General features: G+C 40.9%; 2 protein-coding genes across 5 annotated transcripts in view; one reads left to right on the top strand and one right to left on the bottom strand.

The window, feature by feature from the left end:
* LOC126618647 (uncharacterized) overlaps positions 1-19,724 on the bottom strand; it is an 82,278-nt gene that overhangs the window by 61,214 nt on the left and 1,340 nt on the right. The window contains exon 2 of the mRNA XM_050286769.1: positions 672-2,857. Coding sequence (XP_050142726.1) covers positions 672-1,152 — 481 coding nt within the window. The 5' untranslated portion in view covers positions 1,153-2,857. The remainder of the gene's footprint in view (positions 1-671; positions 2,858-19,724) is intronic.
* LOC126618629 (protein NO VEIN-like) overlaps positions 8,203-19,724 on the top strand; it is a 33,796-nt gene continuing 22,274 nt past the window's right edge. The window contains exons 1-5 of one of the 4 annotated variants that reach the window (XM_050286733.1): positions 8,203-8,838; positions 9,110-9,441; positions 9,719-10,385; positions 14,905-15,000; positions 15,713-15,893. In XM_050286733.1, coding sequence (XP_050142690.1) covers positions 8,239-8,838; positions 9,110-9,441; positions 9,719-10,385; positions 14,905-15,000; positions 15,713-15,893 — 1,876 coding nt within the window. In that variant the 5' untranslated portion in view covers positions 8,203-8,238. Of the gene's footprint in view, positions 8,839-9,109; positions 9,442-9,718; positions 10,386-14,904; positions 15,001-15,712; positions 15,894-19,724 lie in introns of those variants that run through there. The other 3 variants (XM_050286735.1, XM_050286736.1, XM_050286734.1) reach the window with 3 other exon arrangements.

Here is a 19,724-nt window from a genome sequence, read left to right as displayed (position 1 = left end):
GTGGTTTGGACATGTGCAAAGAAGGCCTACTGACGCTCCGATTAGAAGATGCGACTATGGGACAGAGGTTCAGGGCCGAAGGGGTAGAGGAAGACCTAGGAAAACTTTGGAAGAGACTCTAAGAAAAGACTTAGAGTACTTGGATCTAACGAAGGACATGACACAGGATCGAGCACAATGGCGTTCTAAGATTCATATAGCCGATCCCACTCAGTGACTTGGATTTTCCAAGTCTCCAACCGAGAAGTTTTCCTCACTCGGGAAATTAAGGGAACACTACCCCAACCTACATGCTCCACTCAGAAAGCTTCAACATACAAGTTTCAACAAAAGAAAATTCAAAGAACTTAGCGAAGAAGGCTTTGGTGTATTTAACACAATACGTTGAAATGAAGGAAAGCTTATTTATTGATATCCCCGATAAGCTACAAATATGTACATATACATGAGTCAAAATAAACACACAAGAGGGAGCCTTCACAAAGGTTGCTTAGGAGAAGTCTCAGCAGTCGGTAGAGCCCCAGAAAGAGAAGGCACCGGAGGGGGATCATTTGGAGCCTCAGTACTGGACAGAACCCTAGAAGGAGGAGGCATCAGAGGTTGATCATTCGGAGCTTCATTACGCGGTACAGCTCCAGAAGACGAAGGCAATAAATGCCTTTGGAACAAACCCACAAATCTCTGATGATCAAGTAAAACCTGACCATCAGTTTCCTTCATCTGGTCAAGCTTCCTCTTCATGTTTGTAGCATAGTCATGTGCGAGCCGGTGCAACTGTTTATTCTCATGCTTGAGCCCTCTAATCTCCTGTTTGAGACTCATCACTTCAGCCGCCAATGATTCAACTTGGCGGGTTCGAGCAAATAGGCGTTGGGCCATATTAGACACAGAACCTGCACACTGAACACTGAGAGCCAGGGAATCCTTAACAGCTAACTCATCAGACCGTTTGGAAAGTAGTCTGTTATCTTTGGGAGTGAGAAGGTTCCTGGCCACCACCGCAGCGGTCATATCATTCTTCATCACGGAATCCCCAACGGTAAGAGGACCAGTAGGGGAGACGAATGATGGGCGCCATATGTTGTCTGGAGAAGGCGGGGTTGTCTCTTCAACAAGGTTCAAGTCAAAACGACGGTCGGAGGGGCCAGACATTTTCAAAGGTGTTGAAGAGAGAAGAGGTCGGACAAATCAAGATCTTAGAAGTGCAAGAATGAAGCTTCTACTGGTGGAGATTCAAGTGTGCTTTGGAACTTAATGCCAGCCCCTATAAAAATCTGCACTCGACGGAGCTTCAGAAATCGAAGAGGCGCCTGCTCAGAAATCGAAGAGGCGTTTGCTTTCTCAAAAGCTGGGCTGCTTAGAGATCACGAGGGTTGATCTCAGAAATCGAAGAGGCGTTTGCTTTCTCAAAAGTTGGGCTGCTCAAAGACCACGAAGGCCGATCTCGGAAATCGAAGAGGCGCTCGCTTTCTCAAAAGCTGGGCTCCCCAGAGACCACGAGGGCCGATCTCAGAAATCGAAGAGGCACCTACTTTTCCAGCCTTGTCAGCACCTGTCACACGCACACTCAGCTTTGCGGAAATTATGGGCATTCTGTAGAAGACTTCTGGGGAAGTAGAAAACACATGAATCTTACTGTTCAATCACCCACTTCCCACACGCAACAATAGCTCATGGGTACCACAGATAACTTTGCCAAAGTTCTCTGCCAAAGTTGAGCACGTGAAGCTTGCAGCTCCCACTACATCGCTCTGACCAAGAAGGGTAAAAGAATAGCAAAGAAACAGCACTAACAAAGTTTAGACCCATAAATTTTGAAGGTCTAGCTACCATATTATTACCCACAAGGGTAAAGGAACAGTACCACTGCTGGATAATTGGAAAGTCCCTGTGTGTCAACCTCTGTGCTTCGTGGCAAGGTAGACTAGCAAACATGCCCAACCTTTACTCACATTCGAGAAAACACTCCCAATAAGATTGCTTGCTCCAAAATCGAAAAGGCACCGTCCTCCGAATCTCGAGAGCCAGACTCCCAACATGACTACTTTCTTAAAAATCGAAGAGAGGGTAAAGGAACAGTACCATTGCTGGATAATTGGAAAGTCCCTGTGTGTCAACCTCTGTGCTTCGTGGCAAGGTAGACTAGCAAACATGCCCAACCTTTACTCACATTCGAGAAAACACTCCCAACAAGATTGCTTGCTCCAAAATCGAAGAGGCACCGCCCTCCGAATCTCGAGAGCCAGACTCCCAACATGATTACTTTCTCAAAAATTGAAGAGACACTGCTCCCCAAATCTTCGAGAGCCAGACCCCCAGCATGATTGCTTTCTCAAAAATCGATGAGGCATCGTTCTCCGAATCAATCGAAGAGGCGCTCGCTTTCTCAAAAGCTGGGCTGCTCAGAGACCACGAGGGCCGATCTCAGAAATCGAAGAGGCACCTACTTTTCTAGCCTTGTCAGCACCTGTCACACACACACTCAGCTTTGCAGAAATTATGGGCATTCTGTCGAAGACTTCTGGTGAAGTAGAAAGCACATGAATCTTACTGTTCAATCACCCACTTCCCACACGCAACAATAGCTCATGGGTACCACAGATAACTTTGCCAAAGTTCTCTGCCAAAGTTGAGCACGTGAAGCTTGCAGCTCCCACTACATCGCTCTGACCAAGAAAGGTAAAAGAATAGCAAAGAAACAGCACTAGCAAAGTTTAGACACATAAATTTTGAAGGTCTAGCTACCATATTATTACCCACAAGGGTAAAGGAACAGTACCACTGCTGGATAATTGGAAAGTCCCTGTGTGTCAACCTCTGTGCTTCGTGGCAAGGTAGACTAGCAAACATGCCCAACCTTTACTCACATTCGAGACAACACTCCCAACAGGATTGCTTGCTCCAAAATCGAAGAGGCACCGCCCTCCGAATCTCGAGAGCCAGACTCCCAACATGATTACTTCCTCAAAAATCGAAGAGACACTGCTCTCCGAATCTCGAGAGCCAGACCCCCAGCATGATTGCTTTCTCAAAAATCGATGAGGCATCGTTCTCCGAATCTCGAGAGCCAGATACCACAGACCACTTTTTCAAAGTGCTCTGACAGAGTTAAAACATGTGAAACTGGCAGCTCCCACTACCGTGCTATGACCAAGCAGGGTAAAGGAATAGCATTACTACTTGTTGTTAGGGAGACTCCTATATATGTCGACCTCCATCCCCAACGGACAGGCAGACCTGCAAAAATGCTCAACCCTTCATCATATCTGAGAGGGCACTCCCAACGAAGCCTTTCGAAATATTCAGCTTTCTTTCCCCCCGATAATACCTCTGCAAACAAGCTATACTAGAGCAAGAATATCTCATATCATCAGGGTTAAAAGCAAGAGTATCCCATATCATGCTTTTTCCCTGTCTTTTCCTTTGGTCTTGTTTTTACCTGCAAGACAAGGAGAAAGAGAGCAATCAGTCAGCACTTGGAATCAAGCTTCCAGCCAGGAACTGACTGCCTGGAACCCCTTACCTGATTACTTACCTGGCATTGCTCTCGAGTACTCATCTTCAACATCTTATGTTTCCAGGGAAGATTCCGCATCTGCTTGAGGAACAGATAGGGCAAGTGCGAAGGATACAAGGAAGCATGTGGAGACAAGCGTAACAGCACACGTGCCGATACATCCATTACTCTATCAAAAGCAAAAGTATCCCATATCAGCAGGGTGGAACGTACTCTAGATTTGATGGACTTGTTTTGACCCTCAAATTCTTCAGTCGGCCTTATACTTTGGAGGAAACCAGAAAACCCTCCAGCTCAGTTCAAGAATAAGCCTGTGGAAAGTTACTTCTTCAAAAGCAAAAGTATCTCATATCATCTCTTCTCATTTTTCTTCTCTTTATCCTTCATGCTGCTGCAAGATGGGGAGAAGGTGAACAATCAGTCGGAGCTCTGATTGCTTACCTTGTCTGTCACCTCTTTCAGCAGACCCCCTAGCTCGGCGACTTAGGGGACTCCTACTACATGGTTTGTATCGCGCTTGACCAAGCCTGAAACTACAAGTAAGCTTCAAGTGAAATTGATACATTACCTTGTGCATCTCTACCAGTTAAAGATACCACCCCTGGATGGAGGAAGAGTACTTCCAGAGAAGATGCCACATCTACCTATGAGACAGATAAGGCAAGTCAAGACGACACCACACTCCGATATTTAGAAGTTTCGTGATTACGAGATCATTCTCCCACAATATTTCCGAATGTCATTTGTACTAAATCATTCACTTGTACTCACTAAAGGAGAGCTTGAACCTATGTACTTGTGTAAACCCTTCACAATTAATGAGAACTCTTCTATTCCGTGGACGTAGCCAATCTGGGTGAACCACGTACATCTTGTGTTTGCTTTCATATCTCTATCCATTTATATACTTATCCACACTAATGACCGGAGCAATCTAGCGAATATCACAAAAAGCGACCGTTTTCGCTACCTAGGATCTATCTTGCAAGAGAACGGAGAATTAGATAGAGATCTCAACCATAGAATACGAGCTGGATGGATGAAGTGTAAGAGTGCATCCGGCGTGTTGTGTGACCGTCGTAGGCCACTGAAGCTCAAGGAAAAATTTTATAGGACGGCAATAAGGCCAGCGATGTTGTATGGCACAGAATGTTGGGCGGTGAAGCATCAACACGTACACAAAATAGGTGTAGCGGAGATGAGGATGCTTCGTGGGATGTGTGGGCACACGAGAAAGGATAAGATTGGGAATGAGGATATCCGAGGTAAAGTAGGAGTAGCCGAAATTGTAGGAAAGATGAGAGAAAATCAGCTCCGGTGATTTGGACATGTGCAAAGAAGGCCGACTGACGCTCCGGTTCGAAGATGTGACTACGGGACAGAGGTTCAGGGCCGAAGGGGTAGAGGAAGACCTAGGAAAACTTTGGAAGAGACTCTAAGAAAAGACTTAGAGTACTTGGATCTAACGGAGGACATGACACAAAACCGAGCGCAATGGCGTTCTAGGATTCATATAGCCGACCCCACTTAGTGGGAAAAGGCTTTGTTGTTGTTGTTGTTGTTGTTGTATTCTTTTCCAGTTCCTTTCATACTATAACACAAGCTGCGCCATACTCGAACACAATTTGAGTTTTGGAGATGAGTGTAGTTGATTTTTAAGAAACGTAATTTTTTTAATCAGAGAAGAAGAAAAACAACTAAAGCATGTAGTTGTGTGCTACACACACCCATCTCGGGATAAATATTTCAATGTGCAGGGAACACGGCTCTGTATACTTGGTGTACCAGGCTATGTTCCTTAAAAGGTTATTGGTAAATCCAGGAAAGCAACATTGGGATGCAGTCAAGTGGATTTTGCGTTACTTAAAAAGATTCTTGGCGACAAGCAATCATGTTTGAGAAGCAAAAAGAAAATGCAGGGATATGTGGATGCCGATTATGCAGGGGAGTTGAACAAGAGAATGTCAACTTTTGGTTAGGTCTTTACATGTGCAGGAGAACCAATTAGTTGGAGGGCACTACTGCAACCAATTACAACTTTGTTGACCACAGAGGCAAAGTACATTGCTTTGGCCGAAGCTGGAAAGTAAGCAATTTGGCTTAGTGGCTTGGTAAGCCAAATAGAATCACTCAAGATTATGTGAAGCTGAAATGTGACAGCTAAAGTGTTCGCTTGGCAAAGAATCAGGTTTTTCATGAAAGATAAAAGCACATTGAAGCAAGGTATCACAAAATCAGAGATTTGGTGGAGTCTGAGGAGATTTGGTTGAAAAGGTTCACACAGACGACAATGTCGTAGATTTCCTTAAGAAGATAGTGTCAGCCAATAAGTTTAAGCATTGCTTGAACTTATCAATCTCATTGATTGATTAAGGGTTGGTTTGATATTGTTGTGCTTTGAAAAAAAATTGTTTTTGTTGTGCTGTGAGAATAAGCTCATTTTTGCTGCTTCACATTTTCAGCTTTTTCACCTATAACTATGAAAATAAGCTGTTTTTAAGTGTTTACCAAACACCTTTTTGAGCTCAGCTTTTTTTTTATACCCAATTTTTATAAAAGCACCTCAGTATCAAACTAATACTAAGTAGAACACCTCCTCACTTGAGGTGGAATGAGGCAAGAAAAAGATTGTTAAGGTGAAGGTTCTTGAAGATTTGCAGAGCTGCTTTAAGAAGGTTTGAAGATACTTTGGGATGCAACAGTCAAGACTTGGTGTGACTCACCAAGGTGCAAATTGTTAGGATTTTGGCTCATCAAAGCTAGTGTCCTATCTTGTTTAGGATTGTGTAGGGAAAATAAAAGGTACACCAATTCTTCTCCAAAAAGAACTAGGAAAGAATCTTAGTTTCCTTATTCAATTAGATTAAGAATTCTAGAAGATAATTTGAAAAAGGAAAAAAAGTGTACTGTCCTAGTCTATTTAGAATAGGAAACATAATATGGAAAAAGGGCATGTAAGCCGCACCTTATACTTAAATTAGGGTGCGACAAGGCTAGAATAATGTGTGAAAAAGCTAGAGACAGTCAATATAGTGTATAGGCGATTAGTTCTAAGGGTTTTTGCAAAAGTATTATAACTCTATTATTAATCAAGGAAGCCGTGATTTCTCGACCCAGAGAAATCACAACTAGACGTACGCAAAAATTCTGATGAACCAGTATAAATCTTGTGTTTCCGATTTTCTCTATTTTGCTAAGTTTTTGTCTATGGCCAGATACATCAAAATAGCAAGATCCAGAGGGGGTCAGAATCATAAGACAAAGTTGATAGTGCAATGAGTTAATGGGTCCTTCATCTAACATTGCCTAGCTTATGGTCAATAAATCTTTTTTGTTTTAGGAGACGCGTGATGCTAGAAAGACCATTTCTGTAAACCATATTTTGTAAACCATATCATGCAATTAATAATTAAAGAATTTTATCTACATATATGGTCCAATCATTTCTTAGTACTTTTAACTGTCACATCACGTGATTTGATCACACACTTCCTTATGAAGATAATGCCAGACAATAAGTTCAAGCATTGCTTGAACTTATCAATCTCATTGATTGATTAAGGTATAGCACCTCCTCACTTGAGGTGGAATAAGGCAAGAAGAAGATTGTCAAGGTGAAGGTTCTTGAAGATTTGCATAGCTACTTCAAGAAGGTTCGAAGATACTCTAGGATGCAACAGTCAAGACTTGGTTTGACTCACCAAGGTGGAGATTGTTAGGATTTTGGCTCGTCAAGTTAGTGTCTTATTTTGTTTAGGATTGTGTAGGTAATGTAAGGGGTGCACCGTTTCTTCTCTTAAAAGAACTAGGAAAGAATCTTAGTTTCCTTGTTCAATTAGATTAGGAATCCTATAAGATAATTTGGAAATGGAAAGAAAGTGTACTTTGTCCATTTAGAATACGAAACATAATGTGGAAAAATGACATCTGAGCCGCACCTTATACTTATAAATAGGGTGTGGCAAGGTTGGAATAATGAGTGAAAAACCCAAAGACAGTCAAAGAACAAGATCCAAAGGGGGTTAGAATTATAACACAAAGTTGATAGTGCAATGAGTTAACGGGTCCTTCATCTAACGTTGAATAGCTCCTGACCAATAAATTTTCCTTGTTTTAGGAAATGCGTTATGCTAAAAAAACCATTTCTTTAAACCATATTTTGTAAATCATATCATGTGATTCATAATTAAAGAATTTAACATACATATATGGTCCAATTATTTCCTTATATTTTAAAAATATTATCAAAAATATTCATCTAATAATTATCACGTCATGTGATTTGATAACAAATATTGTCTTCACCCAGCATTTCCAAGTCTAAAAGTTTGGAGCATCAACAAAATAAATCGGAAAAGGATCCGATCATTTTCCTAGGGATTATATGGATCTCGTTATCATGATCATTCATTATACATCGTGCAGTAAAAAATCATTTTAAAATTAAATATAAATAGTATTTAACAAAAATTTACTACATGATATACGATGAATGATCACAATCACGAAATTTTTAGATCCCCAGACGAGGATCCTTTACCAAAATTAATGACACCTGGACGACCTCGTTGGTGCAGCGACAGGAGAGACAAGAGGGAGCCACGCGTGGAACACATGGAGACTTTTTTTTTTTTTTTAATTTTTTTAATTTTTTAATTTTTTATTTTTTAAAATAAAAGGGATGTCCACCGCTGTCCAGTTTCACTCTGTTTCTTTCCGCCATGTTCAGGCACCCTTCTATTTTCCGACCGCCCTCCGCCGGAGAACGGGATTGGCGACAACCGCCGCCGCCTCAGCAACCATACCCACAACCTCTAAACCCCAATTTCTCTCTCCAAAACCAAAACCAAAACCCCACCAATTCATCCTATATTTATCCTCAAAACCCCGCCTTTGCCCCCAACCTTGCCCACAACCCCAATTTCCCTAATTTTATATTCCAAAACCCTAATTTCCCAATCCAAACCCCTAGCTTCCCGCTCCAAAACCCTATTTTTAATCCCCTACAGCTTCCAAATCCAACGTTTCAGCCCCAGACCTCATCTGAGAACCCGAAACCCAATGTCGATCCTCAACAGCTCCCAAATTCTGCGTTTCGGCCTCAGACTTCATGTGAGAACCTGAAAGAGATGCTGGAGAGGATCGATCGGGCAGTCGAAAAGGCTCGCGGTGATTTTGTGGCGGCAGGAAGGAGCGTCTCGGCGTGGAAGGTGTTACAGTCTGCGCTTGTGACGCTCAAGGTTGATGACTGGAGCTTTCTTCTCGGGCTTCAAATGCATCAAGTCCCTTCTCTTCACCGCCTCATGCTCACCGAAGGCAGGGTAATAGTCACTCACTCACTCACTCTCTCTCTCTCTCTCTCTCTCTCTCTCTCTCTATATATATATATATATATATTGTGTAAACACTTGGTTTGGTTGCTTAGAAAGTGTGGGAAAAGGAATGTAATTGATGGAAAAGATAAATGTCCTTTCATTTGCAATTGGAAATGATTTGTTCTGCGTTGGGAACATATCATAAATTATGTATACAAATTTGTATCCTTATGTATTAAATCTTTCTAATTTTTACTCATTTTCTTTTGTTATGTAGATAAGTTCATTTATCCATTGCTTTGTTCTGGCTCGAAGAATTACATCTTTGTATGATTTGGAACTTGCAATCTGCAAGAATGAGGATATTGAGGAGTTTGAAGTACTGGGATTGGGCCCTTTGTTCCGTCACCCCCTTGTTTTGCATTATTTCCCAGTGAGTTCTGATACAACTGAAGTGTTTAAGATAACTAGCGAGGAGATACTATGTTTACTCACCTTGTATCAAGAACATAAACGTAAAGTCTCTGTTGAAGAATTTTTGGATTATATTGTTAAGAGGCGATCAGTTGCAAGCAAGGAAAATATCGGAATTCGAATTTGTAGCTTGGGGTACGTCTCACATCTTTTTCCTTCTATTTTATGATAGATAGGCATTGTGTCTAATAATTGTAGTGATTTTATATGGTAAAAGATTTACAACCCCTCCCTTCTGCTCAGATTTAGAAAATGTTGCGACTATTGGATTGATACACTTTGATGCTTTGAGTGGTTAAATTACATTTGGCGTGCATAGGCGTTTTGAATAACTTAAGTTTTTAGTCCTTTGAAAGTACTAGAAAATTATATGTTATAATGCTCTTGTTTGAAGTAAACTACATGATCATAGGGTGCACGTTTCTTCTATTCGGAAAGGCAGGAAGTTAGAACGTGCCGCTCTAATTAAATCTCAAGAGCAAGTTAGAATGCGCCGCTATAAGAAGAAGGCACCAAATCTTACCTCATTGAATGAGCAGCTAGACAAGCATTTCTGTGACATTTCTCAGCATGCTGAATTGTTTTCTGTTGTACAAAAGGAATTTTGTGGCAAGAAGGATAGGTTTGTTTCTTCAAGTTCCAAGGATGGAAGTGGTCAGGATTTTTTACATGAAGATGACAAAGATAAAGGTCATGCATGCACCGAGGTTAACTTTTCGTTACAATCTGCTAAAATTTCGGACCAAGTGAGTAACTCTACTTACGTGTCTGCAATAGAAGAGAGACCTTTGCTCGGATCAAACCACCCTTCTCCAGCTTGTGGAACCCAAAAGCATAATGAGGGTAATGGGTCCGTAAAAAAGAAAAGAAAATACGAAAATCTAAGCAGCCCCATCTCTGTCCCCCAAAAATTACGAAAGAGAGACAAGGTAGAACAAGATGTTCTTTTTACTAAGAATGACCATGAAACCGAGGAGGACAGTAGTATGATTAAAACTGATCTTTCAGTTTCCAATGATTTTTTGAGGAAGTTTATTACAACTTGGAAGGATGCATGTAAGGAGCAGACTGTGACTGAGGTATGTTGTTGCTGTTGTTGTGTCATATGAACAACTTATTATCAAGATACATTTTGCTGTCTAGATCAAACACTTGTCAATGTCCTGTATATTGGTCAGATGCATGTTAGTTCCTTACATATATTCATTGTTTTCTTAGACCTTTAAATGAAGTTCTAGTTGATAGAACATTTCATTGATTTACTAATTTTTTTCTGAATTCAAAATAATTGTAAGGAACGACATGCTAGAGGGTTTTCCATGTTAATGTAACTATAAATCCTTATATCCTCTATGTATGGCATTTTAAGAAAAAAGAAAAACATTTGAAATAAGTTCACTTACATTTTTATCCTTAGTTTCCAAATTGTGTCATAAAGTGTTGGGCTACGCTGGCTTATCAACTATCCCTTGTGGGATAAACTTTCAAGTTACTTCTAGTATTCTCTATGTTGTGTTCTATCATCGGGTGTAAGTATGGTGCATTCCAATGGATGGGGGTTGTTGAGGGTTCCTATGATCAAATTTAGAACTATCTTTTTTTATTGTCTTAATTTGGTGTTGGAATGTAAAATTTTGTTTTTGGGAAGGTTTTTGATATGGTGACGCATTTTATTGGTCTAGTGCGATAATCTTTGCCTAGCATCAGCTCAGGATATTTCTTAGAACTTGAGGCTTAGAAGGAACTAAGTCCAAATGATAGGGAATTCATCAGATTTTTTATATGAGAGAGAATAATCCCTGAACTCATTCAAAACCGATGCCCAGTATCTTACTCTACGCCGTAGTTCTTCTACCCTCACTCCCTTATAATCCTCAAAAACTCTTCTATTACGCTCCAACCAAATGTTTCCAAAAACTGCCAACACCAAACAGCCCCACAAAGCTTTAGCTTTCCTCCCCATTCCTAAAGCCTCGAAGTTGGTGCTTGGAAGCTCTAAACAACCCTTTGGAATAACCCAACTAGCTCTAACTTCCTTGAACAATTTCCAACACAACTGTATTGAGTAAGAACAATGGAGAAAAACATGATTAACACTCTCCTCCTACTGCACCAATGAAGACAAATGCAAATAAAAGGCCTTCACCTTTGAACTTGATCACAGGTGTTGACCTTCCCAATAGCCACTAACCACACAAGAACTTTGACTTTCGGAGGAGCTTTTGATTTCCAAATCTGAGAAAAGGTTGGAAAATGTTGCACAGTTCTGTTGTTGCACAAGAAGGAGCTATAGGATTTGCAAGTGAACAATCCTGATCTGTCTAGTTTCCACCACCTAGTATCCGCTCTTGATTGAATCAAACGAACATTTTCCACCTTCTGTAATGACCTAGCCACCTCTGCTATCTCCAGCTCATTCAAATTTCTTCTGAAATCAGAATTCCAGCTCAATGACTGAAGACAAAAAGCAACAAAACTTGAAATGCTCTGGTCGTGCTATCTTGATAACAAGAATAATCTAGGATACTGCTCTTTCAACGGTCCACCCTCTAACCAACCATCCTCCCAAAACCTCACCCTCTACCCGTTGCTCACCTCAAACTTGCAGCACTCCAGGAACGAAGAAAGACCAGTGACATCCGGTGATTGGCTGATTTGAGGTCCATTATCCCGCCAATTAAGTCAATTAGCCATTTGACTTTGGGAGACATGAGGAGGTGTGCCATTAAGAGTCCTATTTTATTTTTGGAGGTCCCTTACCTCGAAGATCATGCCTATGACTGGGCCATGATTATGGGGACTGTTATCCATCACAAATCATGTGGGATCATACTTATGGGCCTATGACTGACCATACTTCAGCCTCACAGCTGTCGATGTGCAGCCACTATGGTTGTCGATGTGTAGTTGGTAAGTTATTTGCACTTTACCGAACTGGAAAAGGACAGCATATATATAAATGTGTGTGTATATATATATATATATATATCTATCTTTATCCCCAAGTTGGTGAGTCTTGTTGCAAAGGAGCTGGTAGCATGTGCATAGAAGCTGATTTTATTTCTTTGCATTGCTCTTTCCTTCCACCAATTTGGAGTAGGTTTCTCTATGTTTGTAGTGTGGTTTGTTTGGACAAGAAACTGTTATTTTCTGGCTGTTGGCCATTATGGCACTAGTCCTTGGCATTGTGAATTTTTTGCCGCATTTGGATTTGTTGGGAATAATTCAAATTGAGCGAAAAGAGTGGTTAGTGACTCACAGTATGGTAAATACTTGTGGCGTGGTCAGAGAAGGAGACCAAAGTTTTGCCTGTCCCCCCATTGGGGTACATTGTATAAGAAGAATATGGAATCAGTTGATGGTATCTTCCTCATTACCTGTGATATTGTGGTTTCTCAGGAAGATGAAAAAAGTGGGATCATCCCTAGGGATTGCTTTTCCTTACTCCGTAAGAGCCACAACTGGCGTGGAAGGTTAAGAAGGCCAAATTAATATGGGGTTGTATAGCTTTGGCTGTGTTCTGGGTGGTTTTTTTGAGAAGAAACAAACATTTTATAAAAGAAACCAGAAAAACACTAAAGTGGATAAGAAATCCACCATTTACAAGAAACAAGAAAAACTCTCAAAAGGATTTGGCTACAGCAACAATAGCTAGACCTAACTCACTTTACTGCTGCTAACAAATCCCACAGTAATTGAGAAAGAGAGTAATTATTAAAATCATTTGAGACTGAAGCCCATAGGGCAGCCCAATATTTTACTCTTCCCCAAAGTACTTCTACCCCCACACCCGAATAATCCTCAAAAATTCTTTTGTTACGCTCCAGCCAAATGTTCCAAAAAACTGCTGAGACCAGACAACCCCACAAAGCTTTAGCTTTCCTTCCATTTCCTAGGGCCTGAAACTTGGTGCTTAAAAGCTCGAAGCAACCCTTTGGAATGACCCAACTAGCTCTAACCTCTTGAAACAATTTCCACCACAGTTGAATCGAGTAAGAACAATGGAGAAAAATGTGATTTACACTCTCCTCCTGAGCTTTGCACAAACTGCACCAATGTGGAGATAAGCAGATAAAAAGGCTTCTCCTTTGAATTTGGTCACAAGTGTTGAGCTTCCCTTTGGCCACCAGCCAGACAAGGATTTTGACCTTCAGAGGAACTTTTGATTTCCAAATCTGTGAATAAGGTGGAAAATATTGCATAATCCCATTGTTACTCAAGAATAACCGATAGGATTTGCATGTGAATAATCCTGATGCTTCCAGTTTCCACCTTCTGTTATCCGTTCTTGATTGTGACAATCGAACCTCTTCCACTTTCTGTGTTAATCTAGCCGCCTCTTCTATCTCCACCTCATTCAAATTTCTCCTGAAATCCAAATTCCAACTCAAAGAATTGGTAGAGAATTCCACAAAATTTGAAATGTTCTGATTGTGCATCCTTGATAACAAGAATAATCTAGGAAATTGCTCTTTCAGTGGTCCTCCTTCTAACCACCCATCCTCCCAAAACCTCACCCTCTCCCCGTTGCCCACCTCAAACTTACAGCAGTGAAGAAACAATTGGGAACCACTCGAAATATCTTTCCATGGGCTACGGCTTGAACCCCTCATTGGAGGAAAAGTGTTCCATCCGTTATTCTGTAGCCCATACTTGCTTCTTATCACCTTGTGCCAGAGAGAATGAGGTTCCTTTGGGAATCTCCACAACCACTTAGCAAGTAATGGTTCGTTCCGATTCCTCAAATTCCCCACACCTAAACCTCCTTCCTCTTTACTTTTAATAACTAACTCCCATTTTACCAGGTGGTTTTTCTTTCCTTCCTCCACACCTTCCCACAAAAAACCTTTCATTAGTTTTTCTAGGCGTCCAATCACCCCACAAGGAATTTTGAACAAAGACATGTAGTAGATCGGCATGCTTCCCAAAACAGATTGAATCAGAGTTAATCTACCTCCTCTGGATAAGAAGGCTTTCTTCCAGCTTTGAAGTCTTTTTTCCATCTTTTCTACCACTGGATCCCAGAATTGAAGTGCTCTTGGCCTACCCCCAAGAGGGAGTCCCAAATACTTTATAGGCCAACTGCCCACCTCACAACCCCAAGAATCTGCCAACCTATTTAATTTCTCACAATCTGAGTTTATTCCAGCCAAATAACACTTAGATTTGTTGATTTTGATGGAGAGAAAAAATGGTTTTTGAAGATTGTGTGGGTGTAGGGGTTGAAAAGTTATGGAAAAGAGTTTGTTTTTAGTTTGCACTATGGGCTTCAATTATCTGTTTTAAATTGGCAAACTGGTATTTGTTAGTTCTGCTTTTTGGTAAGCCTTTTTGTTTCAGCTGATTTTGTTTCTCTTTTCTTTTTAGCCTATCAGGAGTTCTTTTCTTGACCACTTTGTCTGTACTATGTAATTTTATTCCCCTTTATGCAAAGTGAGGATACTTTTTATTTGGGGCATGATTAGATGTCTAACCTCTCTTTGAGCATCTTTATCTTAAGAAATATTGGGATTTCGATCTAGTTTTGTTTTTGAGTAATGCTTCTGATTTAAGTTCTACAGATATGTGTTCTCAGCAAATGGCTTCTGTTGCTTGTAGGTACTTTGGAGCATGCTTCAGTGTTATGATAAGAGGGCGAAAAAAATCAGCAGAATGTTTGCTTCAGACCCATTGATTGGATTATTGAATGTTGCTGTAAGTCATTCGGTTGATTCAGTCTCCAACATATTGTGCATATAAATTTATGTATTTTTTTGGCAATATTCAGTGGTTGATGTTAGAAGTCTAGCTGATATACCTGTTTCTTTGTTTATGCATAAGTCTCATAAGTACTACTGGTGCTCTGTAAATTAAATTCAATATTAAATTGATACTTTGCATTTTAATTTAATATTCAGTGATAAGTGATTCTTTATTGAGGGCTGAAGGAATTAATATAATACCTTGAGTATTTGGAAATAGAACATTGCCCATGTCTCGCATTTTAATTTACATATAGGCGTGGTGCTAGTGCCGGCAACAGTTGTTAGCTCGGGCGCTGCATCAGTCATTGGCTTTTCCTTAACTTTGGATCTTGCCATTAAGTTTTTCTACATATTTAGAAGGCTACCTTGAAAAGTTCATTACGTTACAGAACTGCCGTTGAAGTTCATCTTATGTATACAAGAGAAAGAATAAATGTAGTAAAAGAAAGTTTTTTAAAAATGCATTTTTGTGGTTCTAGAGGACATTTATGCTTTTATTTATCATTCTTAACAGTTTCCAATTTTCTATGTTATCTCTATCAATCGTTTCAGCTTTGTAGTACTTGTTTGTGTGAGTTTGCTTCTTTGGTATTAATTACTGCTGTTTGTTTGAGTTCCTCTTGTTATTTCTTATTGATGTTGCGTATGCACTTATTTTTCAGGTCTCATCTATCAAATGTGGAATGTGGGATAGCATGTATGATACATCCCAATCCATTGGCCAACACAAATTAAGTAGAACTTCTACTGATAAATATTCTGAATATTTGAACACAGATGTTGAACCAATTATTAAGGATGCACTGCCAGTCATTACTGAACATGTTACCCAACATACTCAGAGTGAGTAATGTGCTTTATGTAGTCTGATATTTTACTAATGGTTATTATATTGTTTTGTATCTTTCTTGAAATTTTGGTTCCGTGCTTATTTTTTTCTTTTATCAACTCCGCCTATGTCTTACATGGCCGGTCCCAAGCCCGGATAAAGGAGGAGGGGGAGGGCGTCAGGTAGTCGACAGCCGGCACTCCATGATCACGTCGAATCCTTATGAAAATGAATCCAGAACAAAATCACGCTAAAGCTAGGGCGTCACCCGTAAGTGGCGCGCTGTGTGGCCCGAGCACAGTGATAAGTGAGCAAGGGTCGCTGTATCTCCATCGGCACCCGGATGCAGTGTTAAATGAGCAAGGGGGCCATAGAAACTTCTTTTCGAACGACTCCACTCAAAGTTGTTTGGGAGCATATGCTCCTATCAACTTTACCCGGGACACACAAAAGAAGTACTTTGATCCTATTAGACGGGGGAGGGTGAAGAAGCTAGGACAGAAGGGTAAAGTTCAAGAGAGCAAAATGCGTTTAGGAACGTGGAATATAGGAACCTTAACGGGAAAATCTATGGAAGTAGTGGAAGTTATGGTGAGGAGAAGGATAAATATTATGTGCCTACAAGAAACTAAGTGGGTTGGTAGTAAGGCAAAGGATCTAGAAAACTCAGGGTTTAAACTTTGGTATTCGGGCACAAATAGAACGAGAAACGGTGTTGGCATCATCGTGGACAAGACCTTGGTACAAGATGTTGTAGATGTCAAGAGGGTAGGAGATAGAATCATGGCAATCAAGATTGTAATAGGACAAGAACTTATCAATGTGATTAGTGCGTACGCACCTCAAGTAGGGTTGGATACGAGTTCGAAGGAGAAATTTTGGGAAGATCTTGGAGACTTGGTGCAAGGAATTGCTCAGACGGAGAAGTTATTTATAGGAGGAGATTTAAATGGACACGTGGGCAGGGAGACAGGCAACTATGGAGGTTTTCATGGTGGCCATGGTTTTGGGGAGAGAAACGAGGATGGGGAAGCTATCTTGGATTTTGCAATGGCATATGATCTCTTCTTAGCCAACACCTTCTTTAAGAAGAGAGAAGAACATGTGATCACCTACAAGAGTGGGTCGTCAAAAACACAAATAGATTTTCTTCTAATGAGGAAAGGGGATCGTATAACTTGTAAGGATTGCAAAGTTATACCAGGAGAGAGCGTGGCTAATCAACATCGCTTGTTGGTGATGGATGTACATATCAAAAGAGTAAGACAAAAGAACAAGACTTGGAAGTGCCCAAGGACTAGATGGTGGAATCTAAAAGAAGAAAAACAAGTCATTTTCAAAGAGAAGGTAATCACCCAATGTGTGTGGGATAGAGAGGGGGAAGCTAGCCAAATGTGGGATTCCATGGCTAGTTGTATCCGAAAAGTAGCAAAAGAGGTATTAGGAGAGTCCAAGGGCTTTGCCCCACACCAAAAGGAATCTTGGTGGTGGAATGAGGAGGTACAAACAAAGGTGAAGGCTAAGAAGGAATGTTGTAAAGCCTTATACAAGGAGAGGACCGATGAAAATGGTGAAAGGTATAGAAAAGCGAAGCAAGAGGCGAAGAAAGCTGTCAGAGAAGCTAAGTTAGCGGCTTACGACGATATGTATAAACGACTAGATACCAAAGAAGGAGAGTTGGATATCTATAAACTATCTAGAGCAAGGGAAAAGAAGACAAGGGACCTAAACCAAGTGAGGTGCATCAAGGATGAGGATGGAAAGGTTCTTGCTACAGAGAACGCGGTTAAAGACAGATGGAGAGGTTATTTTCATAATCTTTTCAATGAAGGACATGAAATGAGTGCTTCTTTAGGGGAGTTGAGTAACTCAGAAGAGTGTAGAAACTACTCTTTTTATCGTCGAATCCGGAAGGAAGAAGTGGTTGTAGCTTTGAAGAAGATGAAGCATAAAAAAGCAATAGGCCCAGACGATATACCAATCGAAGTGTGGAAACTTTTGGGAGAGACAGGTATAACATGGCTCACTGACCTTTTCAATAGGATTTTGAAAACGAAGAAGATGCCAAATGAGTGGCGAACGAGCACTTTGGTGCCTATCTACAAGAATAAGGGCGACGTACAAAATTGCATGAACTATAGGGGTATTAAGCTAATGAGTCATACAATGAAGCTCTGGGAGAGAGTCATTGAGCATAGATTGAGGCAAGAGACACGGGTTTCGGACAACCAATTCGGGTTCATGCCAGGGCGCTCAACCATGGAGGCAATCTATCTCTTACGAAGATTGATGGAAAGATATAGAGATGGGAAAAAGGATTTACACATGGTCTTTATAGATTTGGAAAAAGCGTATGATAGGGCCCCAAGAGACATTCTTTGGAGGATTTTAGAGAAGAAAGGAGTACGAGTAGCATATATCCAAGCTATAAAGGATATGTATGAAGGAGCAAAGACTGCCGTAAGAACTCATGAAGGACAAACCGAAAGCTTTTCCATAACTGTAGGATTACATCAAGGCTCATCCTTAAGTCCTTACCTTTTTGCGTTGGTAATGGATGAGTTAACAAGACATATTCAAGATGATATTCCTTGGTGTATGCTTTTCGCAGACGATATAGTGTTGATAGATGAAACTCAGGAAGGGGTAAATGCAAAGCTTAACCTTTGGAGAGAAGTGTTGGAATCTAAAGGTCTTCGCCTAAGCCGATCAAAGACAGAATATATGGAGTGCAAGTTCAGTGCAAATGGAGGCCAAAACGAGTTAGGGGTGAGGATCGGAGATCAAGAAATACCAAAGAGCGACCGTTTTCGTTACCTAGGATCTATCTTGCAAAAGAACGGAGAATTAGATGGAGATCTCAACCATAGAATACAAGCTGGATGGATGAAGTGGAAGAGTGCATCTGGCGTGTTATGTGACCGCCGTATGCCACTGAAGCTTAAGGGAAAATTTTATAGGACGGCAATAAGGCCGGCGATGCTGTATGGCACAGAATGTTGGGCGGTGAAACATCAACACGTACACAAAATGGGTGTAGCAGAGATGAGGATGCTTCGTTGGATGTGTGGGCACACAAGAAAGGATAAGATTAGGAATGAGGATATCCGGGGTAAAGTAGGAGTAGCCGAAATTGAAGGAAAGATGAGAGAAAATCGGTTACGGTGGTTTGGACATGTGCAAAGAAGGCCTACTGACGCTCCGATTAGAAGATGCGACGATGGGACAGAGGTTCAGGGCCGAAGGGGTAGAGGAAGACCTAGGAAAACTTTGGAAGAGACTCTAAGAAAAGACTTAGAGTACTTGGATCTAACGAAGGACATGACACAGGATCGAGCACAATGGCGTTCTAAGATTCATATAGCCGATCCCACTCAGTGACTTGGATTTTCCAAGTCTCCAACCGAGAAGTTTTCCTCACTCGGAAAATTAAGGGAACACTACCCCAACCTACATGCTCCACTCAGAAAGCTTCAACATACAAGCTTCAACAAAAGAAAATTCAAAGAACTTAGCGAAGAAGGCTTTGGTGTATTTAACACAATACGTTGAAATGAAGGAAAGCTTATTTATTGATATCCCCGATAAGCTACAAATATGTACATATACATGAGTCAAAATAAACACACAAGAGGGAGCCTTCACAAAGGTTGCTTAGGAGAAGTCTCAGCAGTCGGTAGAGCCCCAGAAAGAGAAGGCACCGGAGGGGGATCATTTGGAGCCTCAGTACTGGACAGAACCCTAGAAGGAGGAGGCATCAGAGGTTGATCATTTGGAGCTTCATTACGCGGTACAGCCCCAGAAGACGAAGGCAATAAATGCCTTTGGAACAAACCTACAAATCT

This window comes from Malus sylvestris, chromosome 4, assembly GCF_916048215.2.
Source record: "Malus sylvestris chromosome 4, drMalSylv7.2, whole genome shotgun sequence".
NCBI classification, from domain to species: domain Eukaryota; kingdom Viridiplantae; phylum Streptophyta; class Magnoliopsida; order Rosales; family Rosaceae; genus Malus; species Malus sylvestris.
This window is presented reverse-complemented; position numbering and strand designations above follow the sequence as displayed.